General features: G+C 56.7%; 1 protein-coding gene across 2 annotated transcripts; it reads left to right on the top strand.

The window, feature by feature from the left end:
• Nucleotides 1–22: 22 nt before the first annotated feature.
• Nucleotides 23–16,454, top strand: NADK (NAD kinase). Of its 2 annotated transcripts, none has more exons than XM_036882633.2 (12): nucleotides 23–369; nucleotides 7,336–7,554; nucleotides 9,154–9,237; nucleotides 12,525–12,654; nucleotides 12,788–12,896; nucleotides 12,994–13,079; nucleotides 13,667–13,769; nucleotides 14,096–14,247; nucleotides 14,440–14,533; nucleotides 14,683–14,840; nucleotides 15,514–15,596; nucleotides 15,847–16,454. In XM_036882633.2, the coding sequence occupies exons 1-12, from the start codon at nucleotides 38–40 to the stop codon at nucleotides 16,016–16,018; spliced, it is 1,722 nt and encodes a 573-aa protein (XP_036738528.2). In that variant the 5' UTR covers nucleotides 23–37; the 3' UTR covers nucleotides 16,019–16,454. The 2 variants fall into 2 exon arrangements, with proteins under 2 accessions (XP_036738528.2, XP_036738526.2); XM_036882631.2 differs by having other exon boundaries at nucleotides 14,440–14,539.
• The last annotated feature ends 6,691 nt before the right edge of the window (nucleotides 16,455–23,145 follow it).

The raw sequence follows: 23,145 nt of genomic DNA, 5'->3' as shown, positions 1-23,145 counted from the left end.
CCCACGGGCGCAGGGGTTGGTGGGGCTGGTGGGGCGCATGCGCGCAGCTTGGTGCAAGGGCCGCCAGGAGCGGGGCATGGGGAGGAACAGGCAGGTGGGCGCATGCGCGGGAGGGCCGACTAATGCACGCGCCGGCGCTTGCGCGAGGTGGACTGGTGCGCGTGCGCACCTGCGGGTTCGCTGTTTGGCGGGCCGGCGCCGCGGGCCGGGGCCGGGGCTGAGGCGGGGTGGGTGGGGGGCCGGCCATGGGGCGGAGGCCGGCCGCGGCGCCGGGGGCAGGCTAGCGACGGCGAGCGGCGGCGGGGCGGTGGGGCCAGCGGGCTCGGCTCGACGAGGTCCCGGCCCTGCAGGCGTCCGCGGCAGCGAAGGGTGAGTGCGCGCGGCCGCTCTACCGGGGTCGCGGGCCGGGGTCTCGGTGCCGGGGTCGGCCCTGACCATTGTGTGTGGACACCGGGAGTGGCTGACCAGCTACCACCGCCCCGGCATTACGGAGTCTGCCTGACGTGGGCCCGGGTCTGTGGGGGTCCGAGGGGCCGTATCCCCGATTCCGGCCGACCCCCGACCCCGGCCGACCCCCGACACTGCCCCTGCCCCTGCCCCACAGGCGTCGGGCGGCTGCTGCGCGGATCCCGAGTCCGCGCCGTGGCGGTGGGCACGCCCGTTCCAGCTGGGAGCGGTGCGGCCGGGGGGGGTCCCACGGTTCTGTTCGCTGGCGGGGTCGTGGGTCCCGGTCTCGGACCTGGGTTGTGGGCGGGGCCCAGGGTCCGGGTCGAGGGTCGCCCCTTGGGCTGGCTCTGACCCGCGCGGCTTCCCCTCGCGTCCGCCCCGGAGCCCTCGACCCGCCGCTTCCCGCGTCCCGTTCCCCGGGGCCCACCCGGACGTCGCCCTCCGCACCCAGCGGCCGCCCCGAGCTCCTTCCTCACTGTGGCCTTGCTTCCCCCCCCCAACAACTCGGGGCCGGCCGGCCAGCGCAAGCCTGGCCCGTTGGCTCCCCTGGCAGGTGAGCCCTCGGGGGCCTTGGCTTTTTTCGAGCTTGTAGGTGAGTGTTTGTGGGTAGCACAAAGCCAGATGGCATTTTGAGCAACAGTAAAGGGGTTCTGAGACCTGATCCAGCAGGGAGGGGCGCCCTGTCTTACTGAGTTTGGCACTTGAGAAAAGGTGGGTTTAGCCCTCATAATGGAGAGGCAGGTGTATGTGGGCATCCGTGTGGGGGGGGTGGTTGTGAGGCCTGCCCCAGCCACCCTCACCTGTGCACTGGTGCTTGGCCAGTCTGGGCCAGTGGGGTGGCCTGTGTCTGCGAGTCCGCAGACACACCGTTGCCCTCTGGACTCCAGGCTTGGGACAAGGTGCACCCGGGTTGATTGTGGGTGGTTGGTTATGGAAGCTGCTGGGAGGAGCGGGAATAGGAGGGGAGGGGGTAGTAGGTAGGGGAAGGGCAGGTAGTAATCGTGTGAGTTCAGCCAGGCTCCTTTCCGGCTCTGAGAGCCCCGAGCAAGATGTCTTCTGAGGTTCAGCTCTGGGACTGGGAGGGAGAGAGACCCCAGGTGAAAGTGGTAACAGGGTGGCAGGCAGTGATGAGCTTGGGTGGCGACCTGCGAGGGGGAGGGTGGCCCAGCGGTGCAGGTGTGTCCTTGAGGTGACATTTGAGCAAAGATCCAAATGAATAATTGCTTCGCGTTTGTCCTGAGCGAACACCTAGGAGGGGACGGCTGGTGCAGAGGGCAGATGCGTGTCTGATACCTTAGGCACCGCCAGCAGTTCCCCCGCAGCCTCTGGGACCCTTGGTACGGCCGGCCAGCTTTCTCCCGTCGCGGCCATTCTTGTTGGGTGTCCGGCGGCTTCCCATGGTTTAGTCCAGTCTAAGTCTCCCCGATGCCCAGTGGCGCTGAACATTCTGCATGTGCTTGTCCGTGGGGAAGTCGCCCAAAGTTCAGATCTTCTGCCCATTTTTTAACTGAGTGGTTTGTTTTCTTCCTGAGTTTCTGAAAGCTCGTTATATTTTCTGGCTGCTAGTTCTTTGTTACTTAAATGTTTAGCCCATATGTTTTTATCTGAAGCTCGTGTTTTCATTTTGTTAACAGTGTTTTAGGAAGAATAAAGGTGTTTGTTGTAATGAAGTTCAGTTTTTCAAGTTTTTTTTCTTTTATAGTTTGTGCCTTTTTATGTCTTAAGAAGACTTTGCAAAACCGAAGGCCACTAAGATTTTCCTTTCTTCTAAAAGTTTCATACTTTTGATTCTTAACATTTAGTTCTATGATTCATTTTGAGTTACCTTTGTACAGGCACACCTCAGAGATACTGTGGTTTTGTTGCAAATCACTACAGTAGAACAAATACCACAGTAAGGGAGTCAAATGAATTTTGGAGTTTCCAGTGCATAAAAAGTTATGTTTGTACACTATGCACATTTATACACTTGTACACTCTACTGCAGTCTATTAAGTGTGCAGTAGCATTATGTCTAAAGAAACAATGTGCATGAATTCATTAAAAAATACTTTGTTGCTAAAAAATATGCTAACTATCTGAGCTTTCAGGGAGCCATAACCCTTCTGCCAGGGTAGGGTCTTGCCTCTCCTCGCTGATGGCCTCCGAACTGCTCTGGGTGGTGGTGCCGGCGTGGCTGTGCCATTTCTTAGAAATATTCAACAATGAAATTTGCTGCATCCATGGACGCCTCCCTTCACAGCGACTTCTCTGTCGCGTGCGATGCTGTCTGGTCACGTTTACCCGCAGGGGAACTCTCTCCAGATTGGCTCCCTCCCCACACCCTGCCCACTGCTTCATCAACTGAGCTCGTGGGATAATCTTAGTCCTTCGTAGCCATTTCAGCAATCTGCACAGCGTCTTCACCAGGAGCAGATGCATTCAAGAAGTCACCTTGCTCTTCCCTAAGACGCGGCTCCTCACCTGTGCAGATGTTAACCACGAGATGCAGCAGTTCAGCCCCATCTCCAGGCCCCACTGCTGACTAGTTCTCGTGCTGTTTCCACCACGTCTGCAGTCACTCCCTCCACTGAGCCCTGAGCCCCTCAAAGTCAGCCGCCAGGGCCAGAATCAACTTCCAAACTCCTGTGAATATTGTTATTTAGACCCGTTCCTGGGAAACACAAATGCTCTTAATGGCACCTGGAATGGTGGATCCTTTCCGGGAGGTTTTCCATTGACTCTGCCCAGGTGCACCAGAGGAATCACTGTCTATGGCAGCTATACCCTTGCAGAGTGTATTTCTTAATAGTAAGACTTGAAAGTCAGAATGATTCCCTGGCCCGTGGGCTGCAGGATGGATGTTGGGCCAGCAGGCGGGACAGCCACACGAATCTCGTCCGTCGTGATCGGAGCTCCTGGTGACCAGGTGCCTCGTCGGTGAGCACTGATATTCTGAAACGAATCTTCCTGGGCAGTAGGTCTCAACAGCGGGCTTAGAATACTCAGTGAACCATGTGGTAAACAGACGTGCTGCCATCCAGGCTTCGTTGTTCCATTTCGAGAGCGGGGGCGGAGTAGATTTAGCAAAATCCTTAAGGGCCCGGGGATTTTTGGAAAAGCAAGTGAGCGCTGGCTTCAGCTTAAAGCCACCAGCTGCATCAGCCCCTCACGAGGGAGTCAGCCTGCCCTCGGCCGCTCTGAAGCCAGACACTGACTTCCAACTCCGGCTAGGAAAGCCCTAGGGGGCGTCTTCTTCCAATATGAGGCTGTCTGACGTACATGGAAAACCTGTGGTTCGGTGCAGCCGCCTTCTTGAGTGATCTCAGCCAGGTCTGGATGACTTCCTGCAGCGTCTCCATCAGCACCTGCGGCTTCACCTGCACTGTTAGGTTGTGGAGATGCTTCTTTCCTCGCACCTCCTGAAACCGCCTTTCCCGGCTTCCAGCTTTTCTTCCACAGCCTCCTCCCCTCCCAGCCTCATAGGATTGGAGAGAGTCGGGGCCTTGCCCTGGACCGGGCTCTGGCCTGGGGGGATGCTGGGCTGCCGTGATCTGCCGTCCAGCCCCCCGTCTCACGTCAGCAGTGAGGCTGTTCCCCATTCTCATCGCTCGTGCGGTCGCTGGAGGGGCGCTTTCAGTCTCAGTCCGGGGCTTTTCCTTGCTTCACACCCTGGCCGGCCGGCACAGGAGGCCCGGCTTCTGGCCTGTCTTGGCTTTTGACTCACCTTCCCCACCGAGCTTAAGCATCTGCAGCTTTTGATTTAAAGGACGTGTGACCCTGCCTGTCACTTGAGCACTTAGAGGCCGTTGCAAGGTTATAATTGGTCTCGTGTCAGTGTTGAGTCTCAGGGAATAGGGAGGCCCCAGGAGAGGGAGGTGGGGGAGTGGCCAGTGGAGGCCAATCAGGCCACACACATCTGTCGATTAAATTCACCGTCTTAAATGTGTGTGCAGTTCATGGCACCCCAAAATGATTGATGACAGCAGAGATCACTGACCACAGATCACCATAACAATGGAGGAAAGTTGGAAATACGCTGAGAATTGATGAAATGTGACTCAGACAAAGGGAGTGATGCTGTTGGGAAAAAGGCCGACAGACTTGTCGGATGCAGGATGGCCACAGCCTCCAGTTTGTAAAAAGCACCGTGTCCGCGAAGCACAGTAAAGTGAAGTCTGCTTGCCTATAGTGTGAGGAAATAGTTTAGCTGCATTTTTTTCACATGGCTAACAGGTTTTTCCACAGCTAGAGAGATTATCCTCTGTGTTGAGTTACCTCAGTACCTCTGTTGATCCATTGACTGTCTGTGTGTGGTGGTGTCATTTTGGACTGTCCTGTTCCCTTGGTTCGTATGTCTATCTTTGTGTCAGTAACTCACTGTCTGGTATTGTAGCTTTATAACAAATGAAATCAGGTAGTGTTTGTCCTTGAACTTTATTCTTTTCTGTTTGTTGGCTATTCCATGTCCTGTACATTTCCATGAGTTTTAGAATCACCTTGTCATTTCCTATAGAAAGGTCTGGGGTTTTGTGTGTTGGATTTGGTTAGAATTTGTAGATCAGTTTGGGAAGAACTGACATCTTAACAATATTAAGTGCTCCAATCCATGAACATGGTATGCCTCCCCATTTATTTGTTTCCTTTAATTTCTGGAAGCAAATACTACAAAACAAAACTACAAAATCTGTACACTGAAAACTACAAAACGCCACTCAAACGGCTCAAAACCAGCCTTACAGCAAATCAAAGATGAGAATCACATTAGCGTGAAGCCAGAGTGTAGGCATTGCCTTCAGCTGTGCTGAGATTGCTGTGAAGGAAGAGTAATGAGCTAAAATATAACTCAGTAAAGCCAGAAAAATAATAAAACAAGCATGAGATGGCAGAAGTGACAGAGAGAGGCAGAAATCAGTACACTGAAAAACAGGAAAAGATGTTCTTTTTCCTTTTATGTTTTAGTTTTCAGTGTATAGATTTTGTGCTTTTTAAAAAACTGGAGATGTAATTGACACATAGTGTTACATTAGTTTCAGGTGTGCAACATGATGATGCAGTATTCCTGTATACTAGGAAACTTTCACAATAAGTCTACTTCACACCCATCACCACACAAGTACAAATCCTTTGTTCTTGTGGTGAGAACTTTCAAGATCTGCTCTCTTAGCACCTGTTAAATACATGGAGTCTAAGCCAGGTCACTGCACGGTGCAGTACATCCCGTAACTTTCTCCATAACCAGAAACAGCCTTAGGCTGCCTCTGCGGCTCGAATCCCCGCGTGGTCTGTTCCTCGGTACTGCCAAGCTCCGGGTGCCTGTGCCCCTTGTCCGTCCACAGAAGGGCAGCCGTGCTCGTGTACTGAGTCTGTCTCCCAACAGCCTCGGCAGACGCTCGTGGTTTTCTATGTAGCTCGTGTCTCCAGGTAGAGTTTCACCTGCTCCCTTCTGTCCTTGGGCCTTGTGCTTGGCTTTCTCATGTGGAGGGCGCCTGCTGAGGCCCCCAGCACAGTATTGAATAGGCTTGCTCAGGTCGACATGTTTTATAGGTTCTGGTTTTCACTGAGTTTGTCATGTGTTTGGATAAAGCATCCATGTATCTCAGGCTCGGAGGATGTTGGTCCTGGGGTGGTGGCGTCAACCCGGAACATCACAGTCGCCAGGGAGCCTGGAAAACTGGTGCCTCTAGTCCGGGCTGGGCATGGGGCTTTGGGGACCCTCTTGCCTTTGACTGTGATATGAAGGCCCCAGGCCTGTCTGAGGCTCCTGCTTTCCTTCTGCCCCCCTGCCCCCCCATTTGCCCTTCCTGTGCCAGCATCTGCGTCGCCTCAGGCTAGGGTTCTTCTTCAGTGAGAGAATGTCTGGCTTTAGTGTGTGTGCAGAGTCTCCCTTGCCGTCCACGGGCAGAGTGAGTGGTGGCAGGTTCCATGTGGGTGCCCCTCACGGCCTGTCCGCCCCTTGGGCTCCTGAGAATGGCCGGCAGGCCTGGCCTGGTTTTGGCAGCCCTGGGCCCTTCCCTCCCATTGGTCCACAGTTTCTTAGAAAATTACCTTTTTAATCACTTGATCCAAACTGACTGATCTATTGTAGTTTTTCTCCAAATTCTGTTCTTTTCCCATTTTTCAATGTGCTGATTTCTGCCTTTGTTTCTGTCATAGTCTTCGGCTTTATTATTTCCTGGCTTTATTGAGTTAAATCTTGCCTTATTAGTCTTCCTTCTCTAGAATTTCAGCACAGCCTAAGGGGTGCCTCGACTTCAGTTTACATAATTGTGTCTTTGACCGGCTGTGATGCTGGCTTGATAGCCGTTTGAGCCCCACGTTGGTCAGATAGGAGCTCGGACATCCCCGTGGTGGGTGTGTTGTGTGTCTGCTTCTGTCTGCTGCTCATTTTATTGGTTTATGGCTGGAAGGCAGGTCCGCTCCCTTCCCTGACTTTTCTCTGAGGCTCAGTGCGGTCAGTCTGTAAGTGTCCTGCTGGCTCCGAGTCAGAACGGCGAGCTTTGTTTGCAGGTACACCTGCTGGTGGACCTTTGTATTTTACTCAGCTGCTCTGGCCTGAGAGGGTCAAGGCTGTGCACTGTGATGTCCCCTTCTTGACGTGCTGTTCCCTGTGGCCTTTGGCCATCCCCTCCCACCTCCCCGCAACAGCTGACTCTTCACCCTGCTCATGAAAGAAGTGCCACAATTCTCGCTTGGCAGCTTTGTCTGATTCTTTGACATTTAGCTCTCATGTATTAAAAGCAACAGGTAGGTTCCTGAATTTTTAAGTATCTTTGGGATGGAAGCAGACAGTTTTCAGGGTCCTTTGGTAAATTGGACATCAGCCACTTCCCCCAGTGGGACAGCTGTGTACAAGGCTATTTGGCACGTGTGTGGCGCTCACTCACCTGTGTGTCTCGTTACATTAAGGCATCCGTGTCTTCCTGACCAACGTCGTCACTCACCAACGGTGGACATGGAGCAAGACAGAGTCAGCGTGAGTCAGGGGTTGGGCACAGACTCAGCCTCGTACCACTGCTCCGCGTGTCATGGCGACGAGGACTGGGGGCCCAGCCACCCCTTCCGGGGGCGGGCCAAGTCCCGCAGCCTGTCTGCCTCCCCCGCCACAGCGAGCACCAAGGAGTTCAGGTATGAAGACCTCCGCCCCCACTCCAGCCTCGCAGGCCGGGTCCTCCTGCGTGATCGCGTCGGTGTGCGCAGATGCCGAGAGGAGCACGGCCGCCAGCTCTTGTCACCCCGACGGGCGTGGCCCCGGCGCACTTCTCCCCTCACCCGCTGGCGCCCATGCTGCCTGGTGGCATCGGAGGTGTGTGGGTGGTACCTGGAGGTACCAGCCACGGGGCCACAGACATGGGCCGAACGGGGCACAGGGGTGTAAGGCGGGTGCCCCTCTGGTGAGCCGGTGGTGTGCTCCCGCACATGCTTGAGTAACAGCCAGAGCTCCCCTCGAAACGGCCTGCCAGGCAGTGTTGGCAAGGCCCCTGTGGATATGGCCTGGTGCCTCAGACTGTCAACATCTGACAGGGGAGCTGCCGGCACCGGGGCCTTTGGCACCAGTGCACGTGGCTGTCCAGGTGGGGTGGGAGAGCCCACAGCACCCATCACCCAGGGGGCAGTGAGGTGGGGCCAGGATGCTGGCACAGCATCTGTTTGGAGGGTTCTAGGCCACATCAGGCGGGCCGTCTCCCTGAGTTCTCATGGCCTCCAAGCAGCCGCTGAGCGGGATCTGCGTGAGCCCGCAGGCCTGCTCTGGGCTTTGGTCTTGTGCATCTGGTGCACATCCTGTCTGTCTCAGAGGACGTTGAGCCTGGTGCACTTGGAGCAAGTCAGGGTTGGCCCTGCATGTGGGTGTCCCAAGGGGAGAAGGGAGGAGGGAGCCCTGCCAGCTCACCGTTCTTGGCGTGATTGATGTGAGCACTGACCTGGGAAAACCTGCTGCCTTTCCAGAACTTCTGTCCCAGAGACCCGCCTGCTGCCCTCTGCACACTCTTGGGAGCCACAGGGGCCCTCTTAGGGTTGCTGCCCTTCACAAGGCAAAGGAGGTCTGGTTTGTCTGTATTGGGACTTGGAGATTTTGTTGAGGTGCCAGCTCCATTGGGCCATCAGCGTAGCAGTATTTCTGGCATATTTTCGGTGCAGAAAGGGGCTGGCATTGTGCATGGGGCAAACCTGCCCCCGGCCTTGTCCCCAGGGCGGTTCACTGTGTCCCTGGGACGTATGCCGGCCACTGTGCCTGCTAGGTAGCTCAGTGATGGTTGAGTTGCTCTTTAGTCTTGGAGAAGTTGAGGGGTTCAGTGTCTTCCTTATCACCTGCACAGCTTGAGATGAGTGCTTCTGTCCGTACATCATTGAGATTTCGCAGGTTTCGATTCCTATATGTAGACCTGAGGCCTGGTCCCAAGTAGACTAGAGAGACACTGCATGGACGCAAGTGCCCAGGCCACCCCCAAAGGTGGAGCACCCCATTCTGGGGTGTAGAGTCCTCCTGGGAGCCCATCCAGATGTGCCCTGAGACCTCTGACCGCTGCAGCTGCACCATGCATGGCACTCAAGTGCCGCTCTAGGGACCAGGGAAAAATCTTGAGGCCCTCATGGGCCCTGGGCAAGTGGGCTTCCTGCCCCTTGGAGTAGAGGTGCTTCTGAGGGTCTGGCGCTGTCTGTGCCTGTGTGTGCATACGTGTCCCTTGGCTGCCTGGTGCTCACCTGCTATGTACCCTCTCCCTGCAGGAGGACCCGCTCTCTGCACGGGCCGTGCCCGGTGACCACTTTTGGACCAAAGGCCTGCGTGCTGCAGAACCCCCAGACTGTCATGTGAGTCTCCTTGTGGGGTGGCTGTGGGGTTGCACAGGTTGCTGCTCGCTTGTCAATGGGACCGTGGTGCCACATTCACTGGCCTGGCCCATGTGGGCCACTGCCTCCAGTACATTCCCAGGGAAGCCGATCTATTCCTGGGTGGTGGGCTTCCACTCTGATTGTGGAGGGTCTTTCTTTGTTTGGCAGTAAAAACTGTAGGAGGAAAACTGATCTGATGGATTTCATGCCAGTACATTTGGTGGGTCAAGTATGTTCCTCCTCTGATTATCTATTCTTCACACGTAGAAATGCTCCTGGCTTTTCGGAAAATCTGGGGTCATTTGTTTGGGGGGCCTCATGGCTGCAGCTGTTGCAAGCCCTGTGTGATGTTGGGAGCTCTGCCTGCCTGGGGGGCGCGGCTCGTGTGGCCTTCCAGGCCTTGTGGCACACGGAGCTGCGGTCGGGGCCGCTCTGCCGGGTCTCTGGTGCCTCTTGGTGCCCCTCCCAGTGTGCAGTGTTCCACGGTGCTCCCCGTCGGCGTGGCCATGGCCCACAGACAGCTCACTTGGCCTGCCTCCAGGCTGTCTGCTCACCCCAGGGCTCTGCAGGCCGCATGCAGGGTCCACCCCTCCTGTGGGCCTCGGCTCAGCTGCGCTTCTCCCACCAGCCTGAGGGCCTTTCTCCCCGGTAGGCAGGACCACAGGCCACAGATTGTAACCCCTGTGCACCAGGTCCAGCCGTAGGCTTAGGGACAGTGACAGTGCCTATGCTCTGCTCCAGGCTACCCAGGCTGCTGTGTGCAAACAAGCGCTGTGGCACCTGGATCCGGGGCTGCCCCATAATGCACCTCTGTGCCTCTGCGCGTGCCAAGCGCTGTCTGTGGCTGGCTGGGTCGTTGCAAGACCTGGAGGTCTGTCCTGTCCTGGGGCTCCCAGCCATCTGCCAGCCCTCCAGCACCCCACACCAGCTCTCTGCACAGAAGCCCCGCTGGGACCCAGCCTCGCTGACGCTCCAAGCCCTCCCTGGCAACCAGCCCTGCCGCACCCTCCCCATGGCCCAGCCTTCCTGTTTGCTTGGTCCCAGGCTGGCCGGGCAGCTGTCTTTCTCCAGCCTCCTGAGGGCTCCTCCCTGCGTTTCCTTGCAGTCTTGGCAGAGCTGCTGGCCTGTCAACAGTCTCAGTCTAAGTGCCCCCAGTGTGTCCTCTCGGTGTCCAGCCTTGGTCAGCCATTACCTGCTCCCAGCCAAACCCAGCCACCATCCACGGTGTGTGCGTGTCAGCCTTGTGAACCTCAGATGGGGGCTCAGGGTGGGTGGCATCTGAGCCACCCCTGAGGTCAGGCGGGGTGCCGTGGCAGAAGGGCGAGGTCCCAGAGGCATCCCCAGGGCTTCAGGTTGGGGTCAGAAGAGTGGCTTTCTCCGCCCTTTCCAGCCAACACCCCCTGGCGGCAGGACTTGTCTGACCACAAGAGCCGTGTGCCCCCTGCTGTGTCCTCTAATGTTCCAAAGGAAGATGGAAAAGGGTCAGTTGCTTAAGAGATCTCACTTCCCACCTTACTGCCTGAAAGTTCATTGGGAACACGTACATGTTTTTACATCAAAACGTGGAATTCCGTGTGTGGTTGCCTTTGGCTTATCAGACGGTGGCTCAGATGGGTGCCCGCTCACCCATCCGGCTACTGCGTGCAGCCCAGCGGGAACCTGATTGACTGCTCTCGGCCAGCAGTCGGCTCCCACGGACCGCAGAGAGACTGAGCCACCAGTGCTCCGTCCAAGGCCCACAGCGTGCCTGGGGGGTGCACACCCCTCCACCCCAGAGCCCCTCCCACAGGGCCAGCTGGTTCGGACTCCCGTGCAGCCTGGGTGTGTCACCGGCATCTCAGGTGTGGCCCCGCTGCTGGTGGAGGTGACCCGAGGGCTGTGTTGTAAGTGGGCAAGTAGAACAAGAGTTTTGTGAGCTGAAGAAGGCGTGACCGCCTCGGCCTCAGGAAGCTCTCCAGCCCTGGCTGATTCACGCGTCCTAAGTGAGCCACTCCAGGCCGTTCCACTTGTGGTTCTGAGATGCCCAAATCAGGCTGTGGTGCAGCGCACTGCTGGCACACGTGGCGACCCTTTTGCATTATACTCCTCTTAGCAAAGCGTGGCCAAGCCTGGGCATGACCTGCCACCTGGCTAGGAGCCGCATGTGACCCAGAGAATGAAGAGGCCACGGGGTGTCATGAATGACCCCTCCCCTTGCAGAAACACCTGGAAAGGGTGAGTGATGGTCGGTCAGTAACAGGATGAGGTCAGGCACCTGCTGCCTCTGTCAGTGGTTTGTGTCGTGGCTTGAGAGTGGCCAGAAGGGCCAGCAAGCGCGAGGGAAGCCACCGCAGAGACCCGCCTTGGATGGGGGGGACTTGCCTAGGGAAGGGTGAGCCTCCTGCCAGCCTCTTGAGGTGAGACTGTCCAACGACCTGAGGGACAGAGCCTGTCTAGGTGCCCTGGCCTCAGCGGCCCTCCCACACTGCCCTCGTCCCAGGCTGGCCGGGACATCCCCGTGACACACAGCAGTGGGGCCGCAGCCGGGGCTCCGCCTAGCCGGAGGGACGCCCTGCCCGCGGACACCTTGCCAAGGCCTCCTCACCAGCCTGTTCAGCCTGGGGGGTGGTCCTCAGGCAACAGACCCCTACAGACGTTTTAAAAATCAGACTTCGTTGTTTGAGCAGTTTCTTTAGGTTTGCGGGAAAATGTAGGAGAAGGTGAGAGGCCCCCCCCGCCCCCCTGCCCCTGCAGAGCGGTGCCTTGGTGCCCCTGGCAGCCCTTGTCCCCCCTCGGGCCTCGTGCATATGAGGGTCACCGAGCCGTGCTTGTGCGATTTGGACAGTGTGATGACATGTGCTCGTCACTGCCACACAGAGCTGCTCCGTCCCCGGGTCCTGCCACCCACTTGTCGGCAGGGAGGTTCGTACCCATCGGAGTTACGGGGCAGCTGGGTTGTTCACACAGTGGTATGGACCGGGCTGCACTCCCAGCATCTGGGAAGGCTGTGCCTGAGGGTCTGCAGCGGTGCCACCGCCCAAGTCCTGGGGCCTGACTGAGTGCCCAGGCTCAGGGCCATGCTGACTGGGCTGCTTCTGGAGCAGGCCTATGTCCGGGGCCCTCGGTGCACATCCCTGGGAGCTGGCAGGACGGGCACGGGGCCTCGGGGATGCTGCCGGGTGTGCAGCAGAAGGAGAGCCCTCCCTGTGCTCTGGAGGCCAGGCCACCACAGACGCCGCACCTCCTCAAAGGAGGGCGCCCCTGGTGTGATGTTCCTCCCCCCCAAGGCACATCCAGGACCCTGCCAGCCAGCGGTTGACGTGGAACAAGCCCCCGAAGAGTGTCCTTGTTATCAAGAAGATCCGGGACAGCAGCCTGCTGAAGCCCTTCAAGGAGCTCTGTGTGTACCTGTCGGAGGTGAGTGGCCCAGGATGCCCCCTGAGGTGGGGGGGCCCCGTGTGCCCAGCTTCTGCATGCAGTCCCCACACCCTGTCCATGGGCATGGAGGCTCTGGGGCCTGCCGCGGGCCGACTGTAGGTCTCCTTCCCAGGAGAACAATATGATCGTGTATGTGGAAAAGAAAGTTCTGGAAGACCCCGCCATTGTGCATGATGACAGCTTCGGGCCCGTGAAGAAGAAGTTCTGCACCTTCAGAGAAGGCAGGTGGCCACGGGCCTGGGGTCTGCAGGCGCCACAGCTGTGGTGGCCGTGCGAGGGCCGAGGGGGCCGTGACGGGCAGTGTGTGGTCCTCCCCAGATTACGATGACATCTCCAATCAGATCGATTTCATCATCTGTCTGGGAGGAGACGGGACCCTGCTCTACGCCTCCTCACTCTTCCAGGTGAGGCTCCCAGCTTCCGGGGTGCTCCCCGGGCGGACTCCTAGCCGCCGGGTTACGGTTCTTACGCAGTCACAGATTGAGCTTGCCGACAGATTGGCCGTGGAGCAAGTTTGCAAATGACGCAACAGGACGCATCTGTTCTCACTGGTGTTGAGCCGTGAGCAGCTGGGCGTGCCTGTCGTCGTGGGAGGCTGTCGGCAGTGGAGCCTGGGTGGCATGGGGCCCAGTGGGGAAGGAGCCATGCTGCACTGCCCACGGCTGCCTTGAGAGCTGGGGACAGGTCCGGCTCACTGCAGTCAGAGCTGAGACAGGACAAGAGCCACGGTCCTCACGTGAGGGCCTGCAGAGCGTGGTGGGGGCGCTGAGCTGCACTCGGTGCCTCTGGGAGCCGTCTCCCTCAGGCAGCCTGGTGGCCTGCTGCTCCACGCCCCGCTGCCTGGTCCTGCCCCTCTGTGTGTCGGCGGCTGTCTGCAGTGGCCCTACCCTGCCGGCTCCCACGGGCTGTCCCCGCCAGGTCAGCCGGTGCTGGGACGGCTGGGGCGGCTCTAGCAGAGCGGCCACTGAGCAGCTGCCTTGTTGCCCCACAGGGCAGCGTGCCTCCGGTCATGGCGTTCCACCTGGGCTCCCTGGGCTTCCTGACCCCCTTCAACTTTGAGAACTTTCAGTCCCAGGTCACTCAGGTGATAGAGGGTGAGTCGGAATGTTCTGGAACCCATAAGCACTGCCCAGCACGGGGTTGTTTTCTCACTGTGTTCAGAGTTTTTTAGTGCATAGAGCAACGTTTAAGTGTTCCCAGGTTCAGAAACTTCCGAGTTTTGAGTGGTTCAGATACACTTTCCTGCCCTTGAGAAGCTTGTCCAGACCGTGGGGTGGGGCCGCGGGTGTGGATTTGCAGGGGATCGAGCTCACAGGAGGCACAGGGGCGCCACTTCGATTCGGGAGAAGGGGGGTTCTCTTCTTCTCATGGGGTCACCCCATCCCTGCTGACACCCTGCTGTGGCCCTGCTGGTCCCCAGGGAACGCCGCTGTTGCTCTCCGGAGCCGGCTGAAGGTCAGGGTTGTGAAGGAGCTCAGAGGGAAGGCGGTCGTCCCTAACGGGGTCAACGGGAACGGGGTGCTGGCTGCCGACATGGGCCCGGAGGTCGGGAAGCAGGTCGTGCAGTACCAGGTCTGTGGGTGTGCCTCCTGCCAGGTGCCAGGCCTGCCCTGCCTGCCTGAGGGAGGGACCGGGGCAGGCATTTGGGTGGCTTCCCACCCCGCCCTGGGAAGCCTCTTCCTTAGGAGGCTCAGGTGCCTATGGGCAGATGGCCAGGGCAGCACCACCCGGCCCTCCAGCCTGTGGTGGCCTTGCCATCCCCAGGTCCTGAATGAGGTGGTGATCGACAGAGGCCCCTCCTCATACCTGTCCAACGTGGACGTCTACCTGGACGGGCACCTCATCACCACAGTGCAGGGTGACGGTGGGTGGTGCCCAGCCCGGGCACCCTGGTATCCCAGTTTGGGGGTGTGTGTGGGGGCATGAGGAAGGACTATGGCCTGCCTGCCAGGGGCCATCGTCCGGGGAGGGGCAAGGAGTGACCGTGGCCTGTCCGCCATCCACCAGGGGTCATCGTCTCCACCCCGACGGGCAGCACTGCCTATGCGGCCGCGGCCGGGGCCTCCATGGTCCACCCCAACGTGCCGGCTGTCATGATCACACCCATCTGCCCCCACTCGCTGTCATTCCGGCCCATCGTGGTCCCTGCAGGGGTCGAGCTGAAGGTCAGAGCCCACCCTCTCTGCCTTTTCCGGTCTGACTGTTGCCCGTGCCTGCTCTGGCCCAGGTTGGCTGGGGGACCGCCTTGCTCTGCCCCTCTCCTGTCCGCTTGGCTCCTGCTGCCGAGGCTCTGGGTACAGGAGGCAGTGCTGAGGGGTGGGCCAGCCGCTTAGGCAGGGGTCCCCACCCTCGTGGAGTGGGCACAGCCCACGCTCGATGGAGACAGGTGAGCAGTGGGTGGGGAGGAGCACCCCTGCCCCTTGTGTCTCCTGGGCCCTGGCTGGACGGCTGGACGGCCCCGCTGCTTGCTTCTCCCCCTACCTCACTCTCCCTGCCACAGGCCAACCCTGGGCTGGTGTGTCCGTGGCCTCGAGCCCTGGCCAGCAGCTCTGCATCTGCAGGATGCAGAGAACATGGGGCTTGAGCGAGGCCTCTGGCTGCAGCCCCAGCGTCAGGGATGGTCAGCGACACTCTCAGCCTGGATGGACGCCATCCTCTGTCCCCAGGGCCCGTGTCCACGAGACAGAAGGAAACACCTTCTGGGCCTGGGGCCGGCCTCGCAGAGCAGGCGCCGTGCGCGCCGCCAACACTCCTGCTGGCCAGGGCCGCGCTCCTGTGAGGGCCAAGGCGCTCAGCGGCACGCACCTTAGCCTCACCTGTCCTGCTTGACTCCTTCAGATCATGCTGTCACCAGAAGCAAGGAACACTGTGTGGGTGTCCTTTGATGGACGGAAGAGACAAGAGATCCGCCATGGAGACAGGTGTGAGGGCTGAGGGGCAGGGGTAGGCACAGCTCTGTCCCTGGGAGCAGCAGGGGTTCCCGCCCCCCCCATCCTACCCCCGGTCAGGCAGGACCGCACTGGGCAGCCAGCACCTCGTTCTGCTGCACTGGGGTGACATCCACCCTGGGGCCCTGCTAGCTACCCGGTGGGGGGGGGACTGGGGCAGGACCGGGGGTCCCGCTGGAGGGAACCCCCTGGGCTCACCGGGCCCTGTGTCCCCCCACCTCAGCATCAGCATCACTACCTCTTGCTATCCGCTCCCCTCCATCTGCGTCCGGGACCCTGTGAGCGACTGGTTCGAGAGCCTGGCCCAGTGTCTGCACTGGAATGTGCGCAAGAGGCAGGCCCACTTCCCGGAGGAGGAGGAGGACGAGGAGGGGGCGGCGCCCGGCGAGGGCTAGCCTGCGCACCGGAGCCACCTGCCCCTGCGCCTTCTCTGCCCACTTCTCACTCGCCGTCGGGGGCCAGGCCAGCCTGAGCCCGTGCGTGAAGGCTCGCATGCCTGTGCGCCACTCACGCCACGGCACTTCCTCTGCAGCCAGAGAGCCGGGAATCTGTCTCTTGTGCACCAGATCCGCCGTTTTTAACATTTTAAGTCTGACTTCTTTTTTGCATTTCTGAATGAGAAGAGTGAGTGGTGCCCAGAGAGGGGCTCTGAAGTCAACACCGCGCGCGGCCGCCGGAGCCCGTTCCCGGGGCCTGGGACGCCGAGTGGGGGCACTCCTTGTGATTCCTTGGGAAACTTTTCCATAAATCAGCCTGTTGAAATTCAGAGGGGATCAAAATGGATCAATCTAGTCTTGGGTATTGAAAATAAATGTCTCAGCCAAAAATCTTCCTCTGGCCCCCGCCGTATTCCCTGTCACCTGCCCTTCCCACGACACCCCTCCAGGTGAGGAGCGCTGCAGAGGCGGGCAGCCTTCAGGTGTGTGGCTGCCCCCTCCTGCGCGGGCTCTCCGAGGCTGCCTGGCCTGCCTGCCTAGGCCCCAGTGGCTGTTGGTTGCCCCTCCCCAGGTGAGCCAGGGGCCACAGGGGGCAGAGGAGCCTGGCAGGGCCAGCCAGAGACCCACCACATTCCTTGTGACACAGGGGTGGTATCCTCTGCCCCCCGAGAAGGCATTTTAAAATTTGTGTATCTTTTTAGAGATTGTTTTCACATTTCTGAAGTGTTTATGTACAGGTTTTATTGTACACACTGAAGACACCAGAGGGAGGGGCGTTATTTGTGCTCTGCTCAAAGCCGGGCCCCAGGTACGCTGCATTGTGTGGCACATGTGTGCGGTCCATCCTGCCCAGTCTGGACAACCATCGTGGGGCTGGCCCGTGGAGAGGGACGGGGCTCTGCAGTTACGCAGCCATGCCCCTGCAGCTGTAACAGGAGGGGGCCCTGGCGAGCAGTGGGGGGGCTCTGCAGGTTCTGCCCCCACTCCCCCCGTGGGCCTCGGGCCCAGGGAAACTCCATGTTTGAGCTGCCCTGCAGCTGGTGGGGGCATGTGCCGCGGAGGGCGGGCGGCCGGGTCTCAGTGCAAGTGGCCTCAGTCCCTGGCTACCGTCCCCTAACAGCATCATATGGGGGGGGCTCCTTGTCTTGGGTAAGTGATGTCTTGGAGTTGTATTTTTACCTGTTAAATGGGTAAGAACAGAAGAGATGGGTGCCCACCTGGCCTTGGGTTTGCTTCTGGAGTGATGGGGACGGGCTGTGCTCTGCCCACTCGCAGGGCCACGCGCCTCAGTCTCTGGCTGATAGAAGGGTGTCTGGGGTCTCCACAGAGTTGCCTCTGCAGCCAGAGCACATCTTTATCAAACACTGTCCCCTCCACTTGCCCCTGCCTGGGTACCTTGCATCTGCGGACCCCTTGAGGTGGGGCTTGGCAGGCGGCCCGATATGAGAACAGAGGCCCGCACACCTGCCTGACCCAAGGCAGCAGACCAAAGCTCCTGGCTTTGTGGGTCCACGAGAGGGTGGCATTCGAAGGTCAGGTCACTGGTTTAGAGAAAGAAAAAAGCAGGTGCTGGCTGAGTCCTAAAGCAGTGTGATGTTGGAACGCTGTAGAAGACCTTGAGGTTTTTAAAGTGATTCTTAATGTTTCATATTGTTGATGCCTCGGACACTTATTCAGTGCTGTTGAAGCCTTATTACTGTTTTCAGATCCTTTCAGTAAACAAGACTTGCTTAAAAAGTTGGGCCGAGTGACTTTATTTGGTTCTTTGTTAACAAAACATGCCGAGGGAGGTGGGCTGTGCTCTGGGGTCCAAAGGACAGGCTGCCATGTGCTCAGTCCTCATGAGAGGTGGGGTCCCTCCCAGGCAGTCCCATGATGACCCCTTCCATGTTCTCGCTGTCTACCCCAAAGGGGTGTCACCGTATTGGGGGGAAGAGGATGCAACCAGTGAAACAGGGTTGGGCCGAGGGGCTTGAGTCCTGGGTCCTGAGGCCTCTCCCTACTCAGTCCAGGCCGTTGAGGGCCAACTGGCCCAAGAGTGCCCGGCCCCTCCTGCCCTGCTCCGCTTGGTTACTGTGGCCTCCATTGTGGCCCGGCCTTGGTGAACGTGGGACAAGGCTGGGCCGTGTGCCCAGGTGGGCACTGCAGACTCGCACGGGCACAGCCCTGAAGGCTGGATCCCAGGAGGAACCAAATGGCCAGCCCTGACCCCACCTGGGGCCCTGGGTGCTGAAAGGACATGGGTCATGGCACCCGTGGCCACTGGGGGAAGACAAGCTGTGCCTGGCCTCCCTGTCCCCAGGCAGCCCTTGCACGTCAGCCTCCTGGAGGCATGCAGTGCTGCTGTGTGGTTAGAGCAGGGCCCCCACAGGCTCCAGCAGGGGGCCTAAGGGCCTACCTCCCTGTGCCACGGGGCCAGTCTGCTGGGAGGCAGGTGTATCTGCACCCAGGCTGCGCAGGCACTGCGGGCCACTTGCTGACGGCCATGTTTGGGGGATGACAGTTGACAGCACACACCCTGTCATCCAGGGCTGCTTTGAGGGCAGGAGCCAGACCCAGCCAGGTCTGGGCCAGAGGGGCCGGCCCACCGGTGGTCATGGCCAATACCCAGCACGACCTCTGAGCCACAGGGGGCATCGTGGCCGGGGTCCCAGAGGTCCTCTATGTGGTGGGGCATGACCGTGGGCTTCCCATATTCAGGTCAGGGACCTTGGAAACCCTTTCTGGCCTTTTCTGGCTGTGTCCTTGCAGCAACCAGGCTAGAACCCCTCTGCTGGGAGCCACGCCTGCTGGCCTCCTGTCTGGAGCCGAAGGGCAGCAAGCAGGCCTGCCCTGCTGGGTTCCCACATGCCACACAGGACCCAGGAAGTCTGCCTGGGCTGGGTGGGGACTAACTGCAGGGAGGACAGACGTGGGTTCGGAACTGAGGGAACTCAGGGCTGGGGGCGAGCTGAGGCCAGAGGATGGGTGGGGAGTGGCAGGAGCTGTGTGGAGAATCACACTGCGGAGGAGGGTGGTCCTTCCACCCAGTATCCAGGCCAGAGCCTGGAACACCTTCAGAATCTGGAAATGGTCTGGTGGGAAGAGATGAGGTAGGGCATGGGGACAGGACAAGGGGCGAATGGAGGAGGACCCCATGGCCAGAGACCCACCTGCTCTGCCCTCCCCACTGGGGCCTCCGGGGGAGAACAGCCCCCTGGAGCAGAGGGGACTTCCTGTGAGTACGGTGAGGACACGTGTCCCCTACCCTGCGGTTCTGACCTTGGGCCAGCTGTGGGTGTTGCCCCTCTGCCCCCTTGAAGCCCTCATGGAGCCCAGGGACGCCCCCAGGGACAGAGGCTGCATTATCCAGGATCAGGCCAAGGTGGGGGATGAAATGCAGTCAGCCCAGGGCAGGGGTCACTGCAGGGCGTGAGGGTGGGGACCCCAAAGGGCTGCTAGGGAGGGCTTGAAGCCCTGGTTTGGGGGTGGAGGCTGTTCCACACCAGCTCGTGGCTGGTGCTTCCTGGCGACATCGGCAGGGGAATCTGCTGATAAAGGGCAGGGTGCCCTCCACCCTTCTTCCCACCTGCTGTGCCAAAACCCAGACTCTGTTTCGGGGCTTTGCGAGCCCCTGGGCCCCTGTCCACACCTCCATCTGTCCTCACTGTTCCCTGGTGTAACTCTGGGGGGAAATCCTGGGACAAAATAACTCTGAAACTGAAATCAGTCAAAAGGAGAAATAAAGTTTAAGAAATCCATTTGTTTCTTACAGGCAGTCATGCGATCTCTCTCTTGACCAGGCTGCAGCAGCAGAGAGCATCACCCAACCTCGCCATCCAGATAACCCCCCCACCCCCCGCATGCCCTAGTAATTACCTATTGATATGTAGACGATGCTTCCCTCCACCCCTGGAACCACCTATTGATATGCAGATGAACTAAAGCCAGGAGAGCGATTCTGGAAATACTGCCATTTTCCGCACACCTGGGAACCGGGGCTCATCGTCCCACTCACCTGGAGCGATGACTGTCAGACCAGGGCCCAGACCCAGACTGAGCCTGGTGAGAGGAGGGTGAGGATCTAGAATGAGGGGGACAAAGAGGAGCCCAGGGTCTGGGAGGCACGTGCATAGTTAGAGCAGAACCCACTTTCCTTCCTGCCTTCTGGAAAGTCATCCTTTAAACATCATCCAGACCCAAAGGAGAGCATTGTTGGAAAGAGACGACCAGCTGGTCAGGCCCTGGGGTTCAGCAGATGCCAGATGTCCTGGAGGGAGGTGGGGGTGGGCAGAGCATCTGAACAGACAGTTCTCCAAAGAAGAAATTCAGATGGCCAACAGGCACATGAAAAGATGCTCCACGTCGCTAATTATCAGGGAAATGCAAATTAAAAACACAATGAGATATCACCCCATACCAGTTAGGATGGCCAGCATCAAAATGACTAGGAACAGCAAATGCTGGTGAGGATGCAGAGAAAAGGGAACCCTCCTACACTGTCGGTGGGAATGTAAATTAGTTCAACCATTGTGGAAAGCAATATGGGGGTTCCTTAAAAAAATAAAAATAGAAATACCATTTGACCCAGGAATTCTACTCCTAGGAATTTACTGAAAGGAAACAAGATCTGAGATTGAAAAAGACAGATGCACCCCTATGTTTATCGCAGCACTATTTACAATAGCCAAGATATGGAAGCAACCTAAGTGTCCATCAGTAGATGAATGGATAAAGAAGAGGTGGTACATATACACAATGGAATACTACTCAGCCATAAGAAAGAAACAAATCCTACCATTTGCAATAACATGGATGGAGCTAGAGGGTATTATGCTCAGTGAAATAAGTTAGGCAGAGAAAGACAAGTACCAAATGATTTCCCTAATTTGTGGCGTATAACAATGAAGCAAAACTGAAGGAACAAAATAGCAGCAGACTCACAGACTCCAAGAAGGGACTAGCGGTGACCAAAGGGGAGGGTGGAGAGGGCGAATGGGGAGGGAGGGTGAAGGGGATTTTGGGGTATCATGATTGGTGCACATGGTGTGTGGGGGTCACAGGGAAGACAGTGTAGCTCAGAGAAGACAAATAGGGACTCTGAGGCATCTTACTACACTGATAGACAGTGACTGCAATGGGGCATGGAGGGTACTCGATAATAAGGGTGAATGTAATAAGCACATTGTTTTTCTTGTGAAACCATAAGAGTGTATATCAATGACACCTTTAAAAAAAAGGCACCGTACAGTAAGGGAGAATATATTTGTAAATGATTTATCTGATAAGGGGTTAACATCAAAATATATAAAGAACTATAACGGCTCAACACCAAGAAACAAATAACCCAATTAAAAAACGGGCAAAAGACCTGAACAGACATTTTTCCAAAGAAGAAATACAAGTGGCCAACAGGCACATAAACAGATGTTCCACATTACTAATCATCATGGAATGCAAATCAAAACCACAGTGAGATATCATCTCATACCAGTCAGAATGGCCACTGTCCAAACAACAAGAAATAACAAGTGTTGGCGAGGATATGGAGAAATGGAACCCTCCTACACTGCTGGTGGGAATGTCAATAGATGCAGCCACTGTGGAGAAGTATGAAGGGTCCTCAAAAAATTGAAAATAGAAATACCATATGACCCAGTTGTTAGGAAAGAGTATAAAACCTAAATGTGATTTATTCCCACTAGGATGTTTAAACATTTTAAGAGTAAAGTATTAACAAAGGGCCACGTGCTGGAAGCTGCTCAGGCTGAGAGTGGGGGTGGGGGAATTGATAAGGGCCTGGCAATACCTGTTTGAGTTTTTTAAACCTACCAATAAGATTAAGACAAATGTAAAGGAAAGATACAACTGGCTTAGGTGACATCCGGGGAGGACTGTGAACCCTGTGGTACTCAGCCAATGAGGAGCCAGGGGAGGGACTCGCGCACTAGGAGATAAATTATTGGCGCCAAACTCCCCAGGTGTGCCAGCCCACCAGACACCCGATCTTACAAGACCGTCATTAAGGCCTCGCTCTGCTCTTCTCTTTGTCTCCGTGTCCACTTATTGAATTTAGACCAGTGAGTGTGTTTCTCACACCAGTAATTCCACTTCTAGTAATTTAACCCAAGAAAACAAAACCCCGATTTGAAAAGATATATGCACCCCTATATTTATTGCTGCATTATTTACAATAGCCAAGTTGTGGAAGCAACCTGTGTCTATCAATAGATGAATGGATTAAGAACAGGTGATACATATACACAGTGGAATATCATTCAGCCATAAAAAAGAAATCCCGTCATTTGCAACAACAGTGATGGACTAAAAGGGTATTATGCTCAGTGAAATAAGCCAGGAGGAGAAAGACAAATACCACATGATTTCAGTTATTTGTGGAATCTAAAAAAACAAAACAAACAAAACAGCAGCATACTCACAGACAGTGAGAAGTGACTGGTTGTTACCATGAGGGAGGGAGAAAAGGGAATACAAAAATTCTAAATCACAGTATTAGCTGGTCCCAGGGATGGTAGTGCAGCAGGGCGAATAGAGCCAGTAGTTCTGCAACATCTTCCTATGCTGACAGACAGTACCTGCACTAGTAGGGGTGAGGATTTAATAATTTGGGTAACTGAATCACTGTTAAATATTTTAATATATGATTTATCAACTATATGTTTCAATTTTTAAAAATGGGTCAGTTACAGGGTAAATAAGTTCTGTCATGTAAGTTACTTAACACCCTCCACAATAAAGAGGATTAACAGGGAACTAACTAGGAAAATTCTCATGAAATAAGATAATGTAGACCTGGAACTGTAGAGAAGTAACAGTACTAAAGACAGACTGAAATCTTCACGACTCCCACGCAGTTCTTTTCTTCCTGAAATCCGGACAAGCCAAATCATTCACTAAGTATGCATCTTCCAAGTAATTATATTTTGTTTACTATTAAGTTTTCGTCTTTCCAATTAAACTGTTCCTAGAGGGAGGAACTTAAAAAAATATTTGTATCTTAGTTGCAGCACAATGACACACTCGGAAACACTCAACAAGTGTTTATTATACAGAGCAAACGAATAAATGTGAAATAAAAAAATAAA

This window comes from Manis pentadactyla, chromosome 4 (genome assembly GCF_030020395.1).
Source record: "Manis pentadactyla isolate mManPen7 chromosome 4, mManPen7.hap1, whole genome shotgun sequence".
In the NCBI taxonomy this organism is placed as follows: domain Eukaryota; kingdom Metazoa; phylum Chordata; class Mammalia; order Pholidota; family Manidae; genus Manis; species Manis pentadactyla.
Note: the sequence above shows the minus strand (reverse complement) of the source record. Positions and strands in the feature narration are given on the sequence as shown.

Excerpts from the sequence above, each read along its gene's own strand:
- NADK (XM_036882631.2), top strand. The coding sequence starts at position 38 with ATGCGCGCAGCTTGGTGCAAGGGCCGCCAGGAGCGGGGCATGGGGAGG. Across the intron at positions 370-7,335 it reads GGCGTCCGCGGCAGCGAAGG|GCATCCGTGTCTTCCTGACC; the intron begins GTGAGTGCGCGC and ends CGTTACATTAAG. Across the intron at positions 14,841-15,513 it reads CTGCAGGGGTCGAGCTGAAG|ATCATGCTGTCACCAGAAGC; the intron begins GTCAGAGCCCAC and ends TGACTCCTTCAG.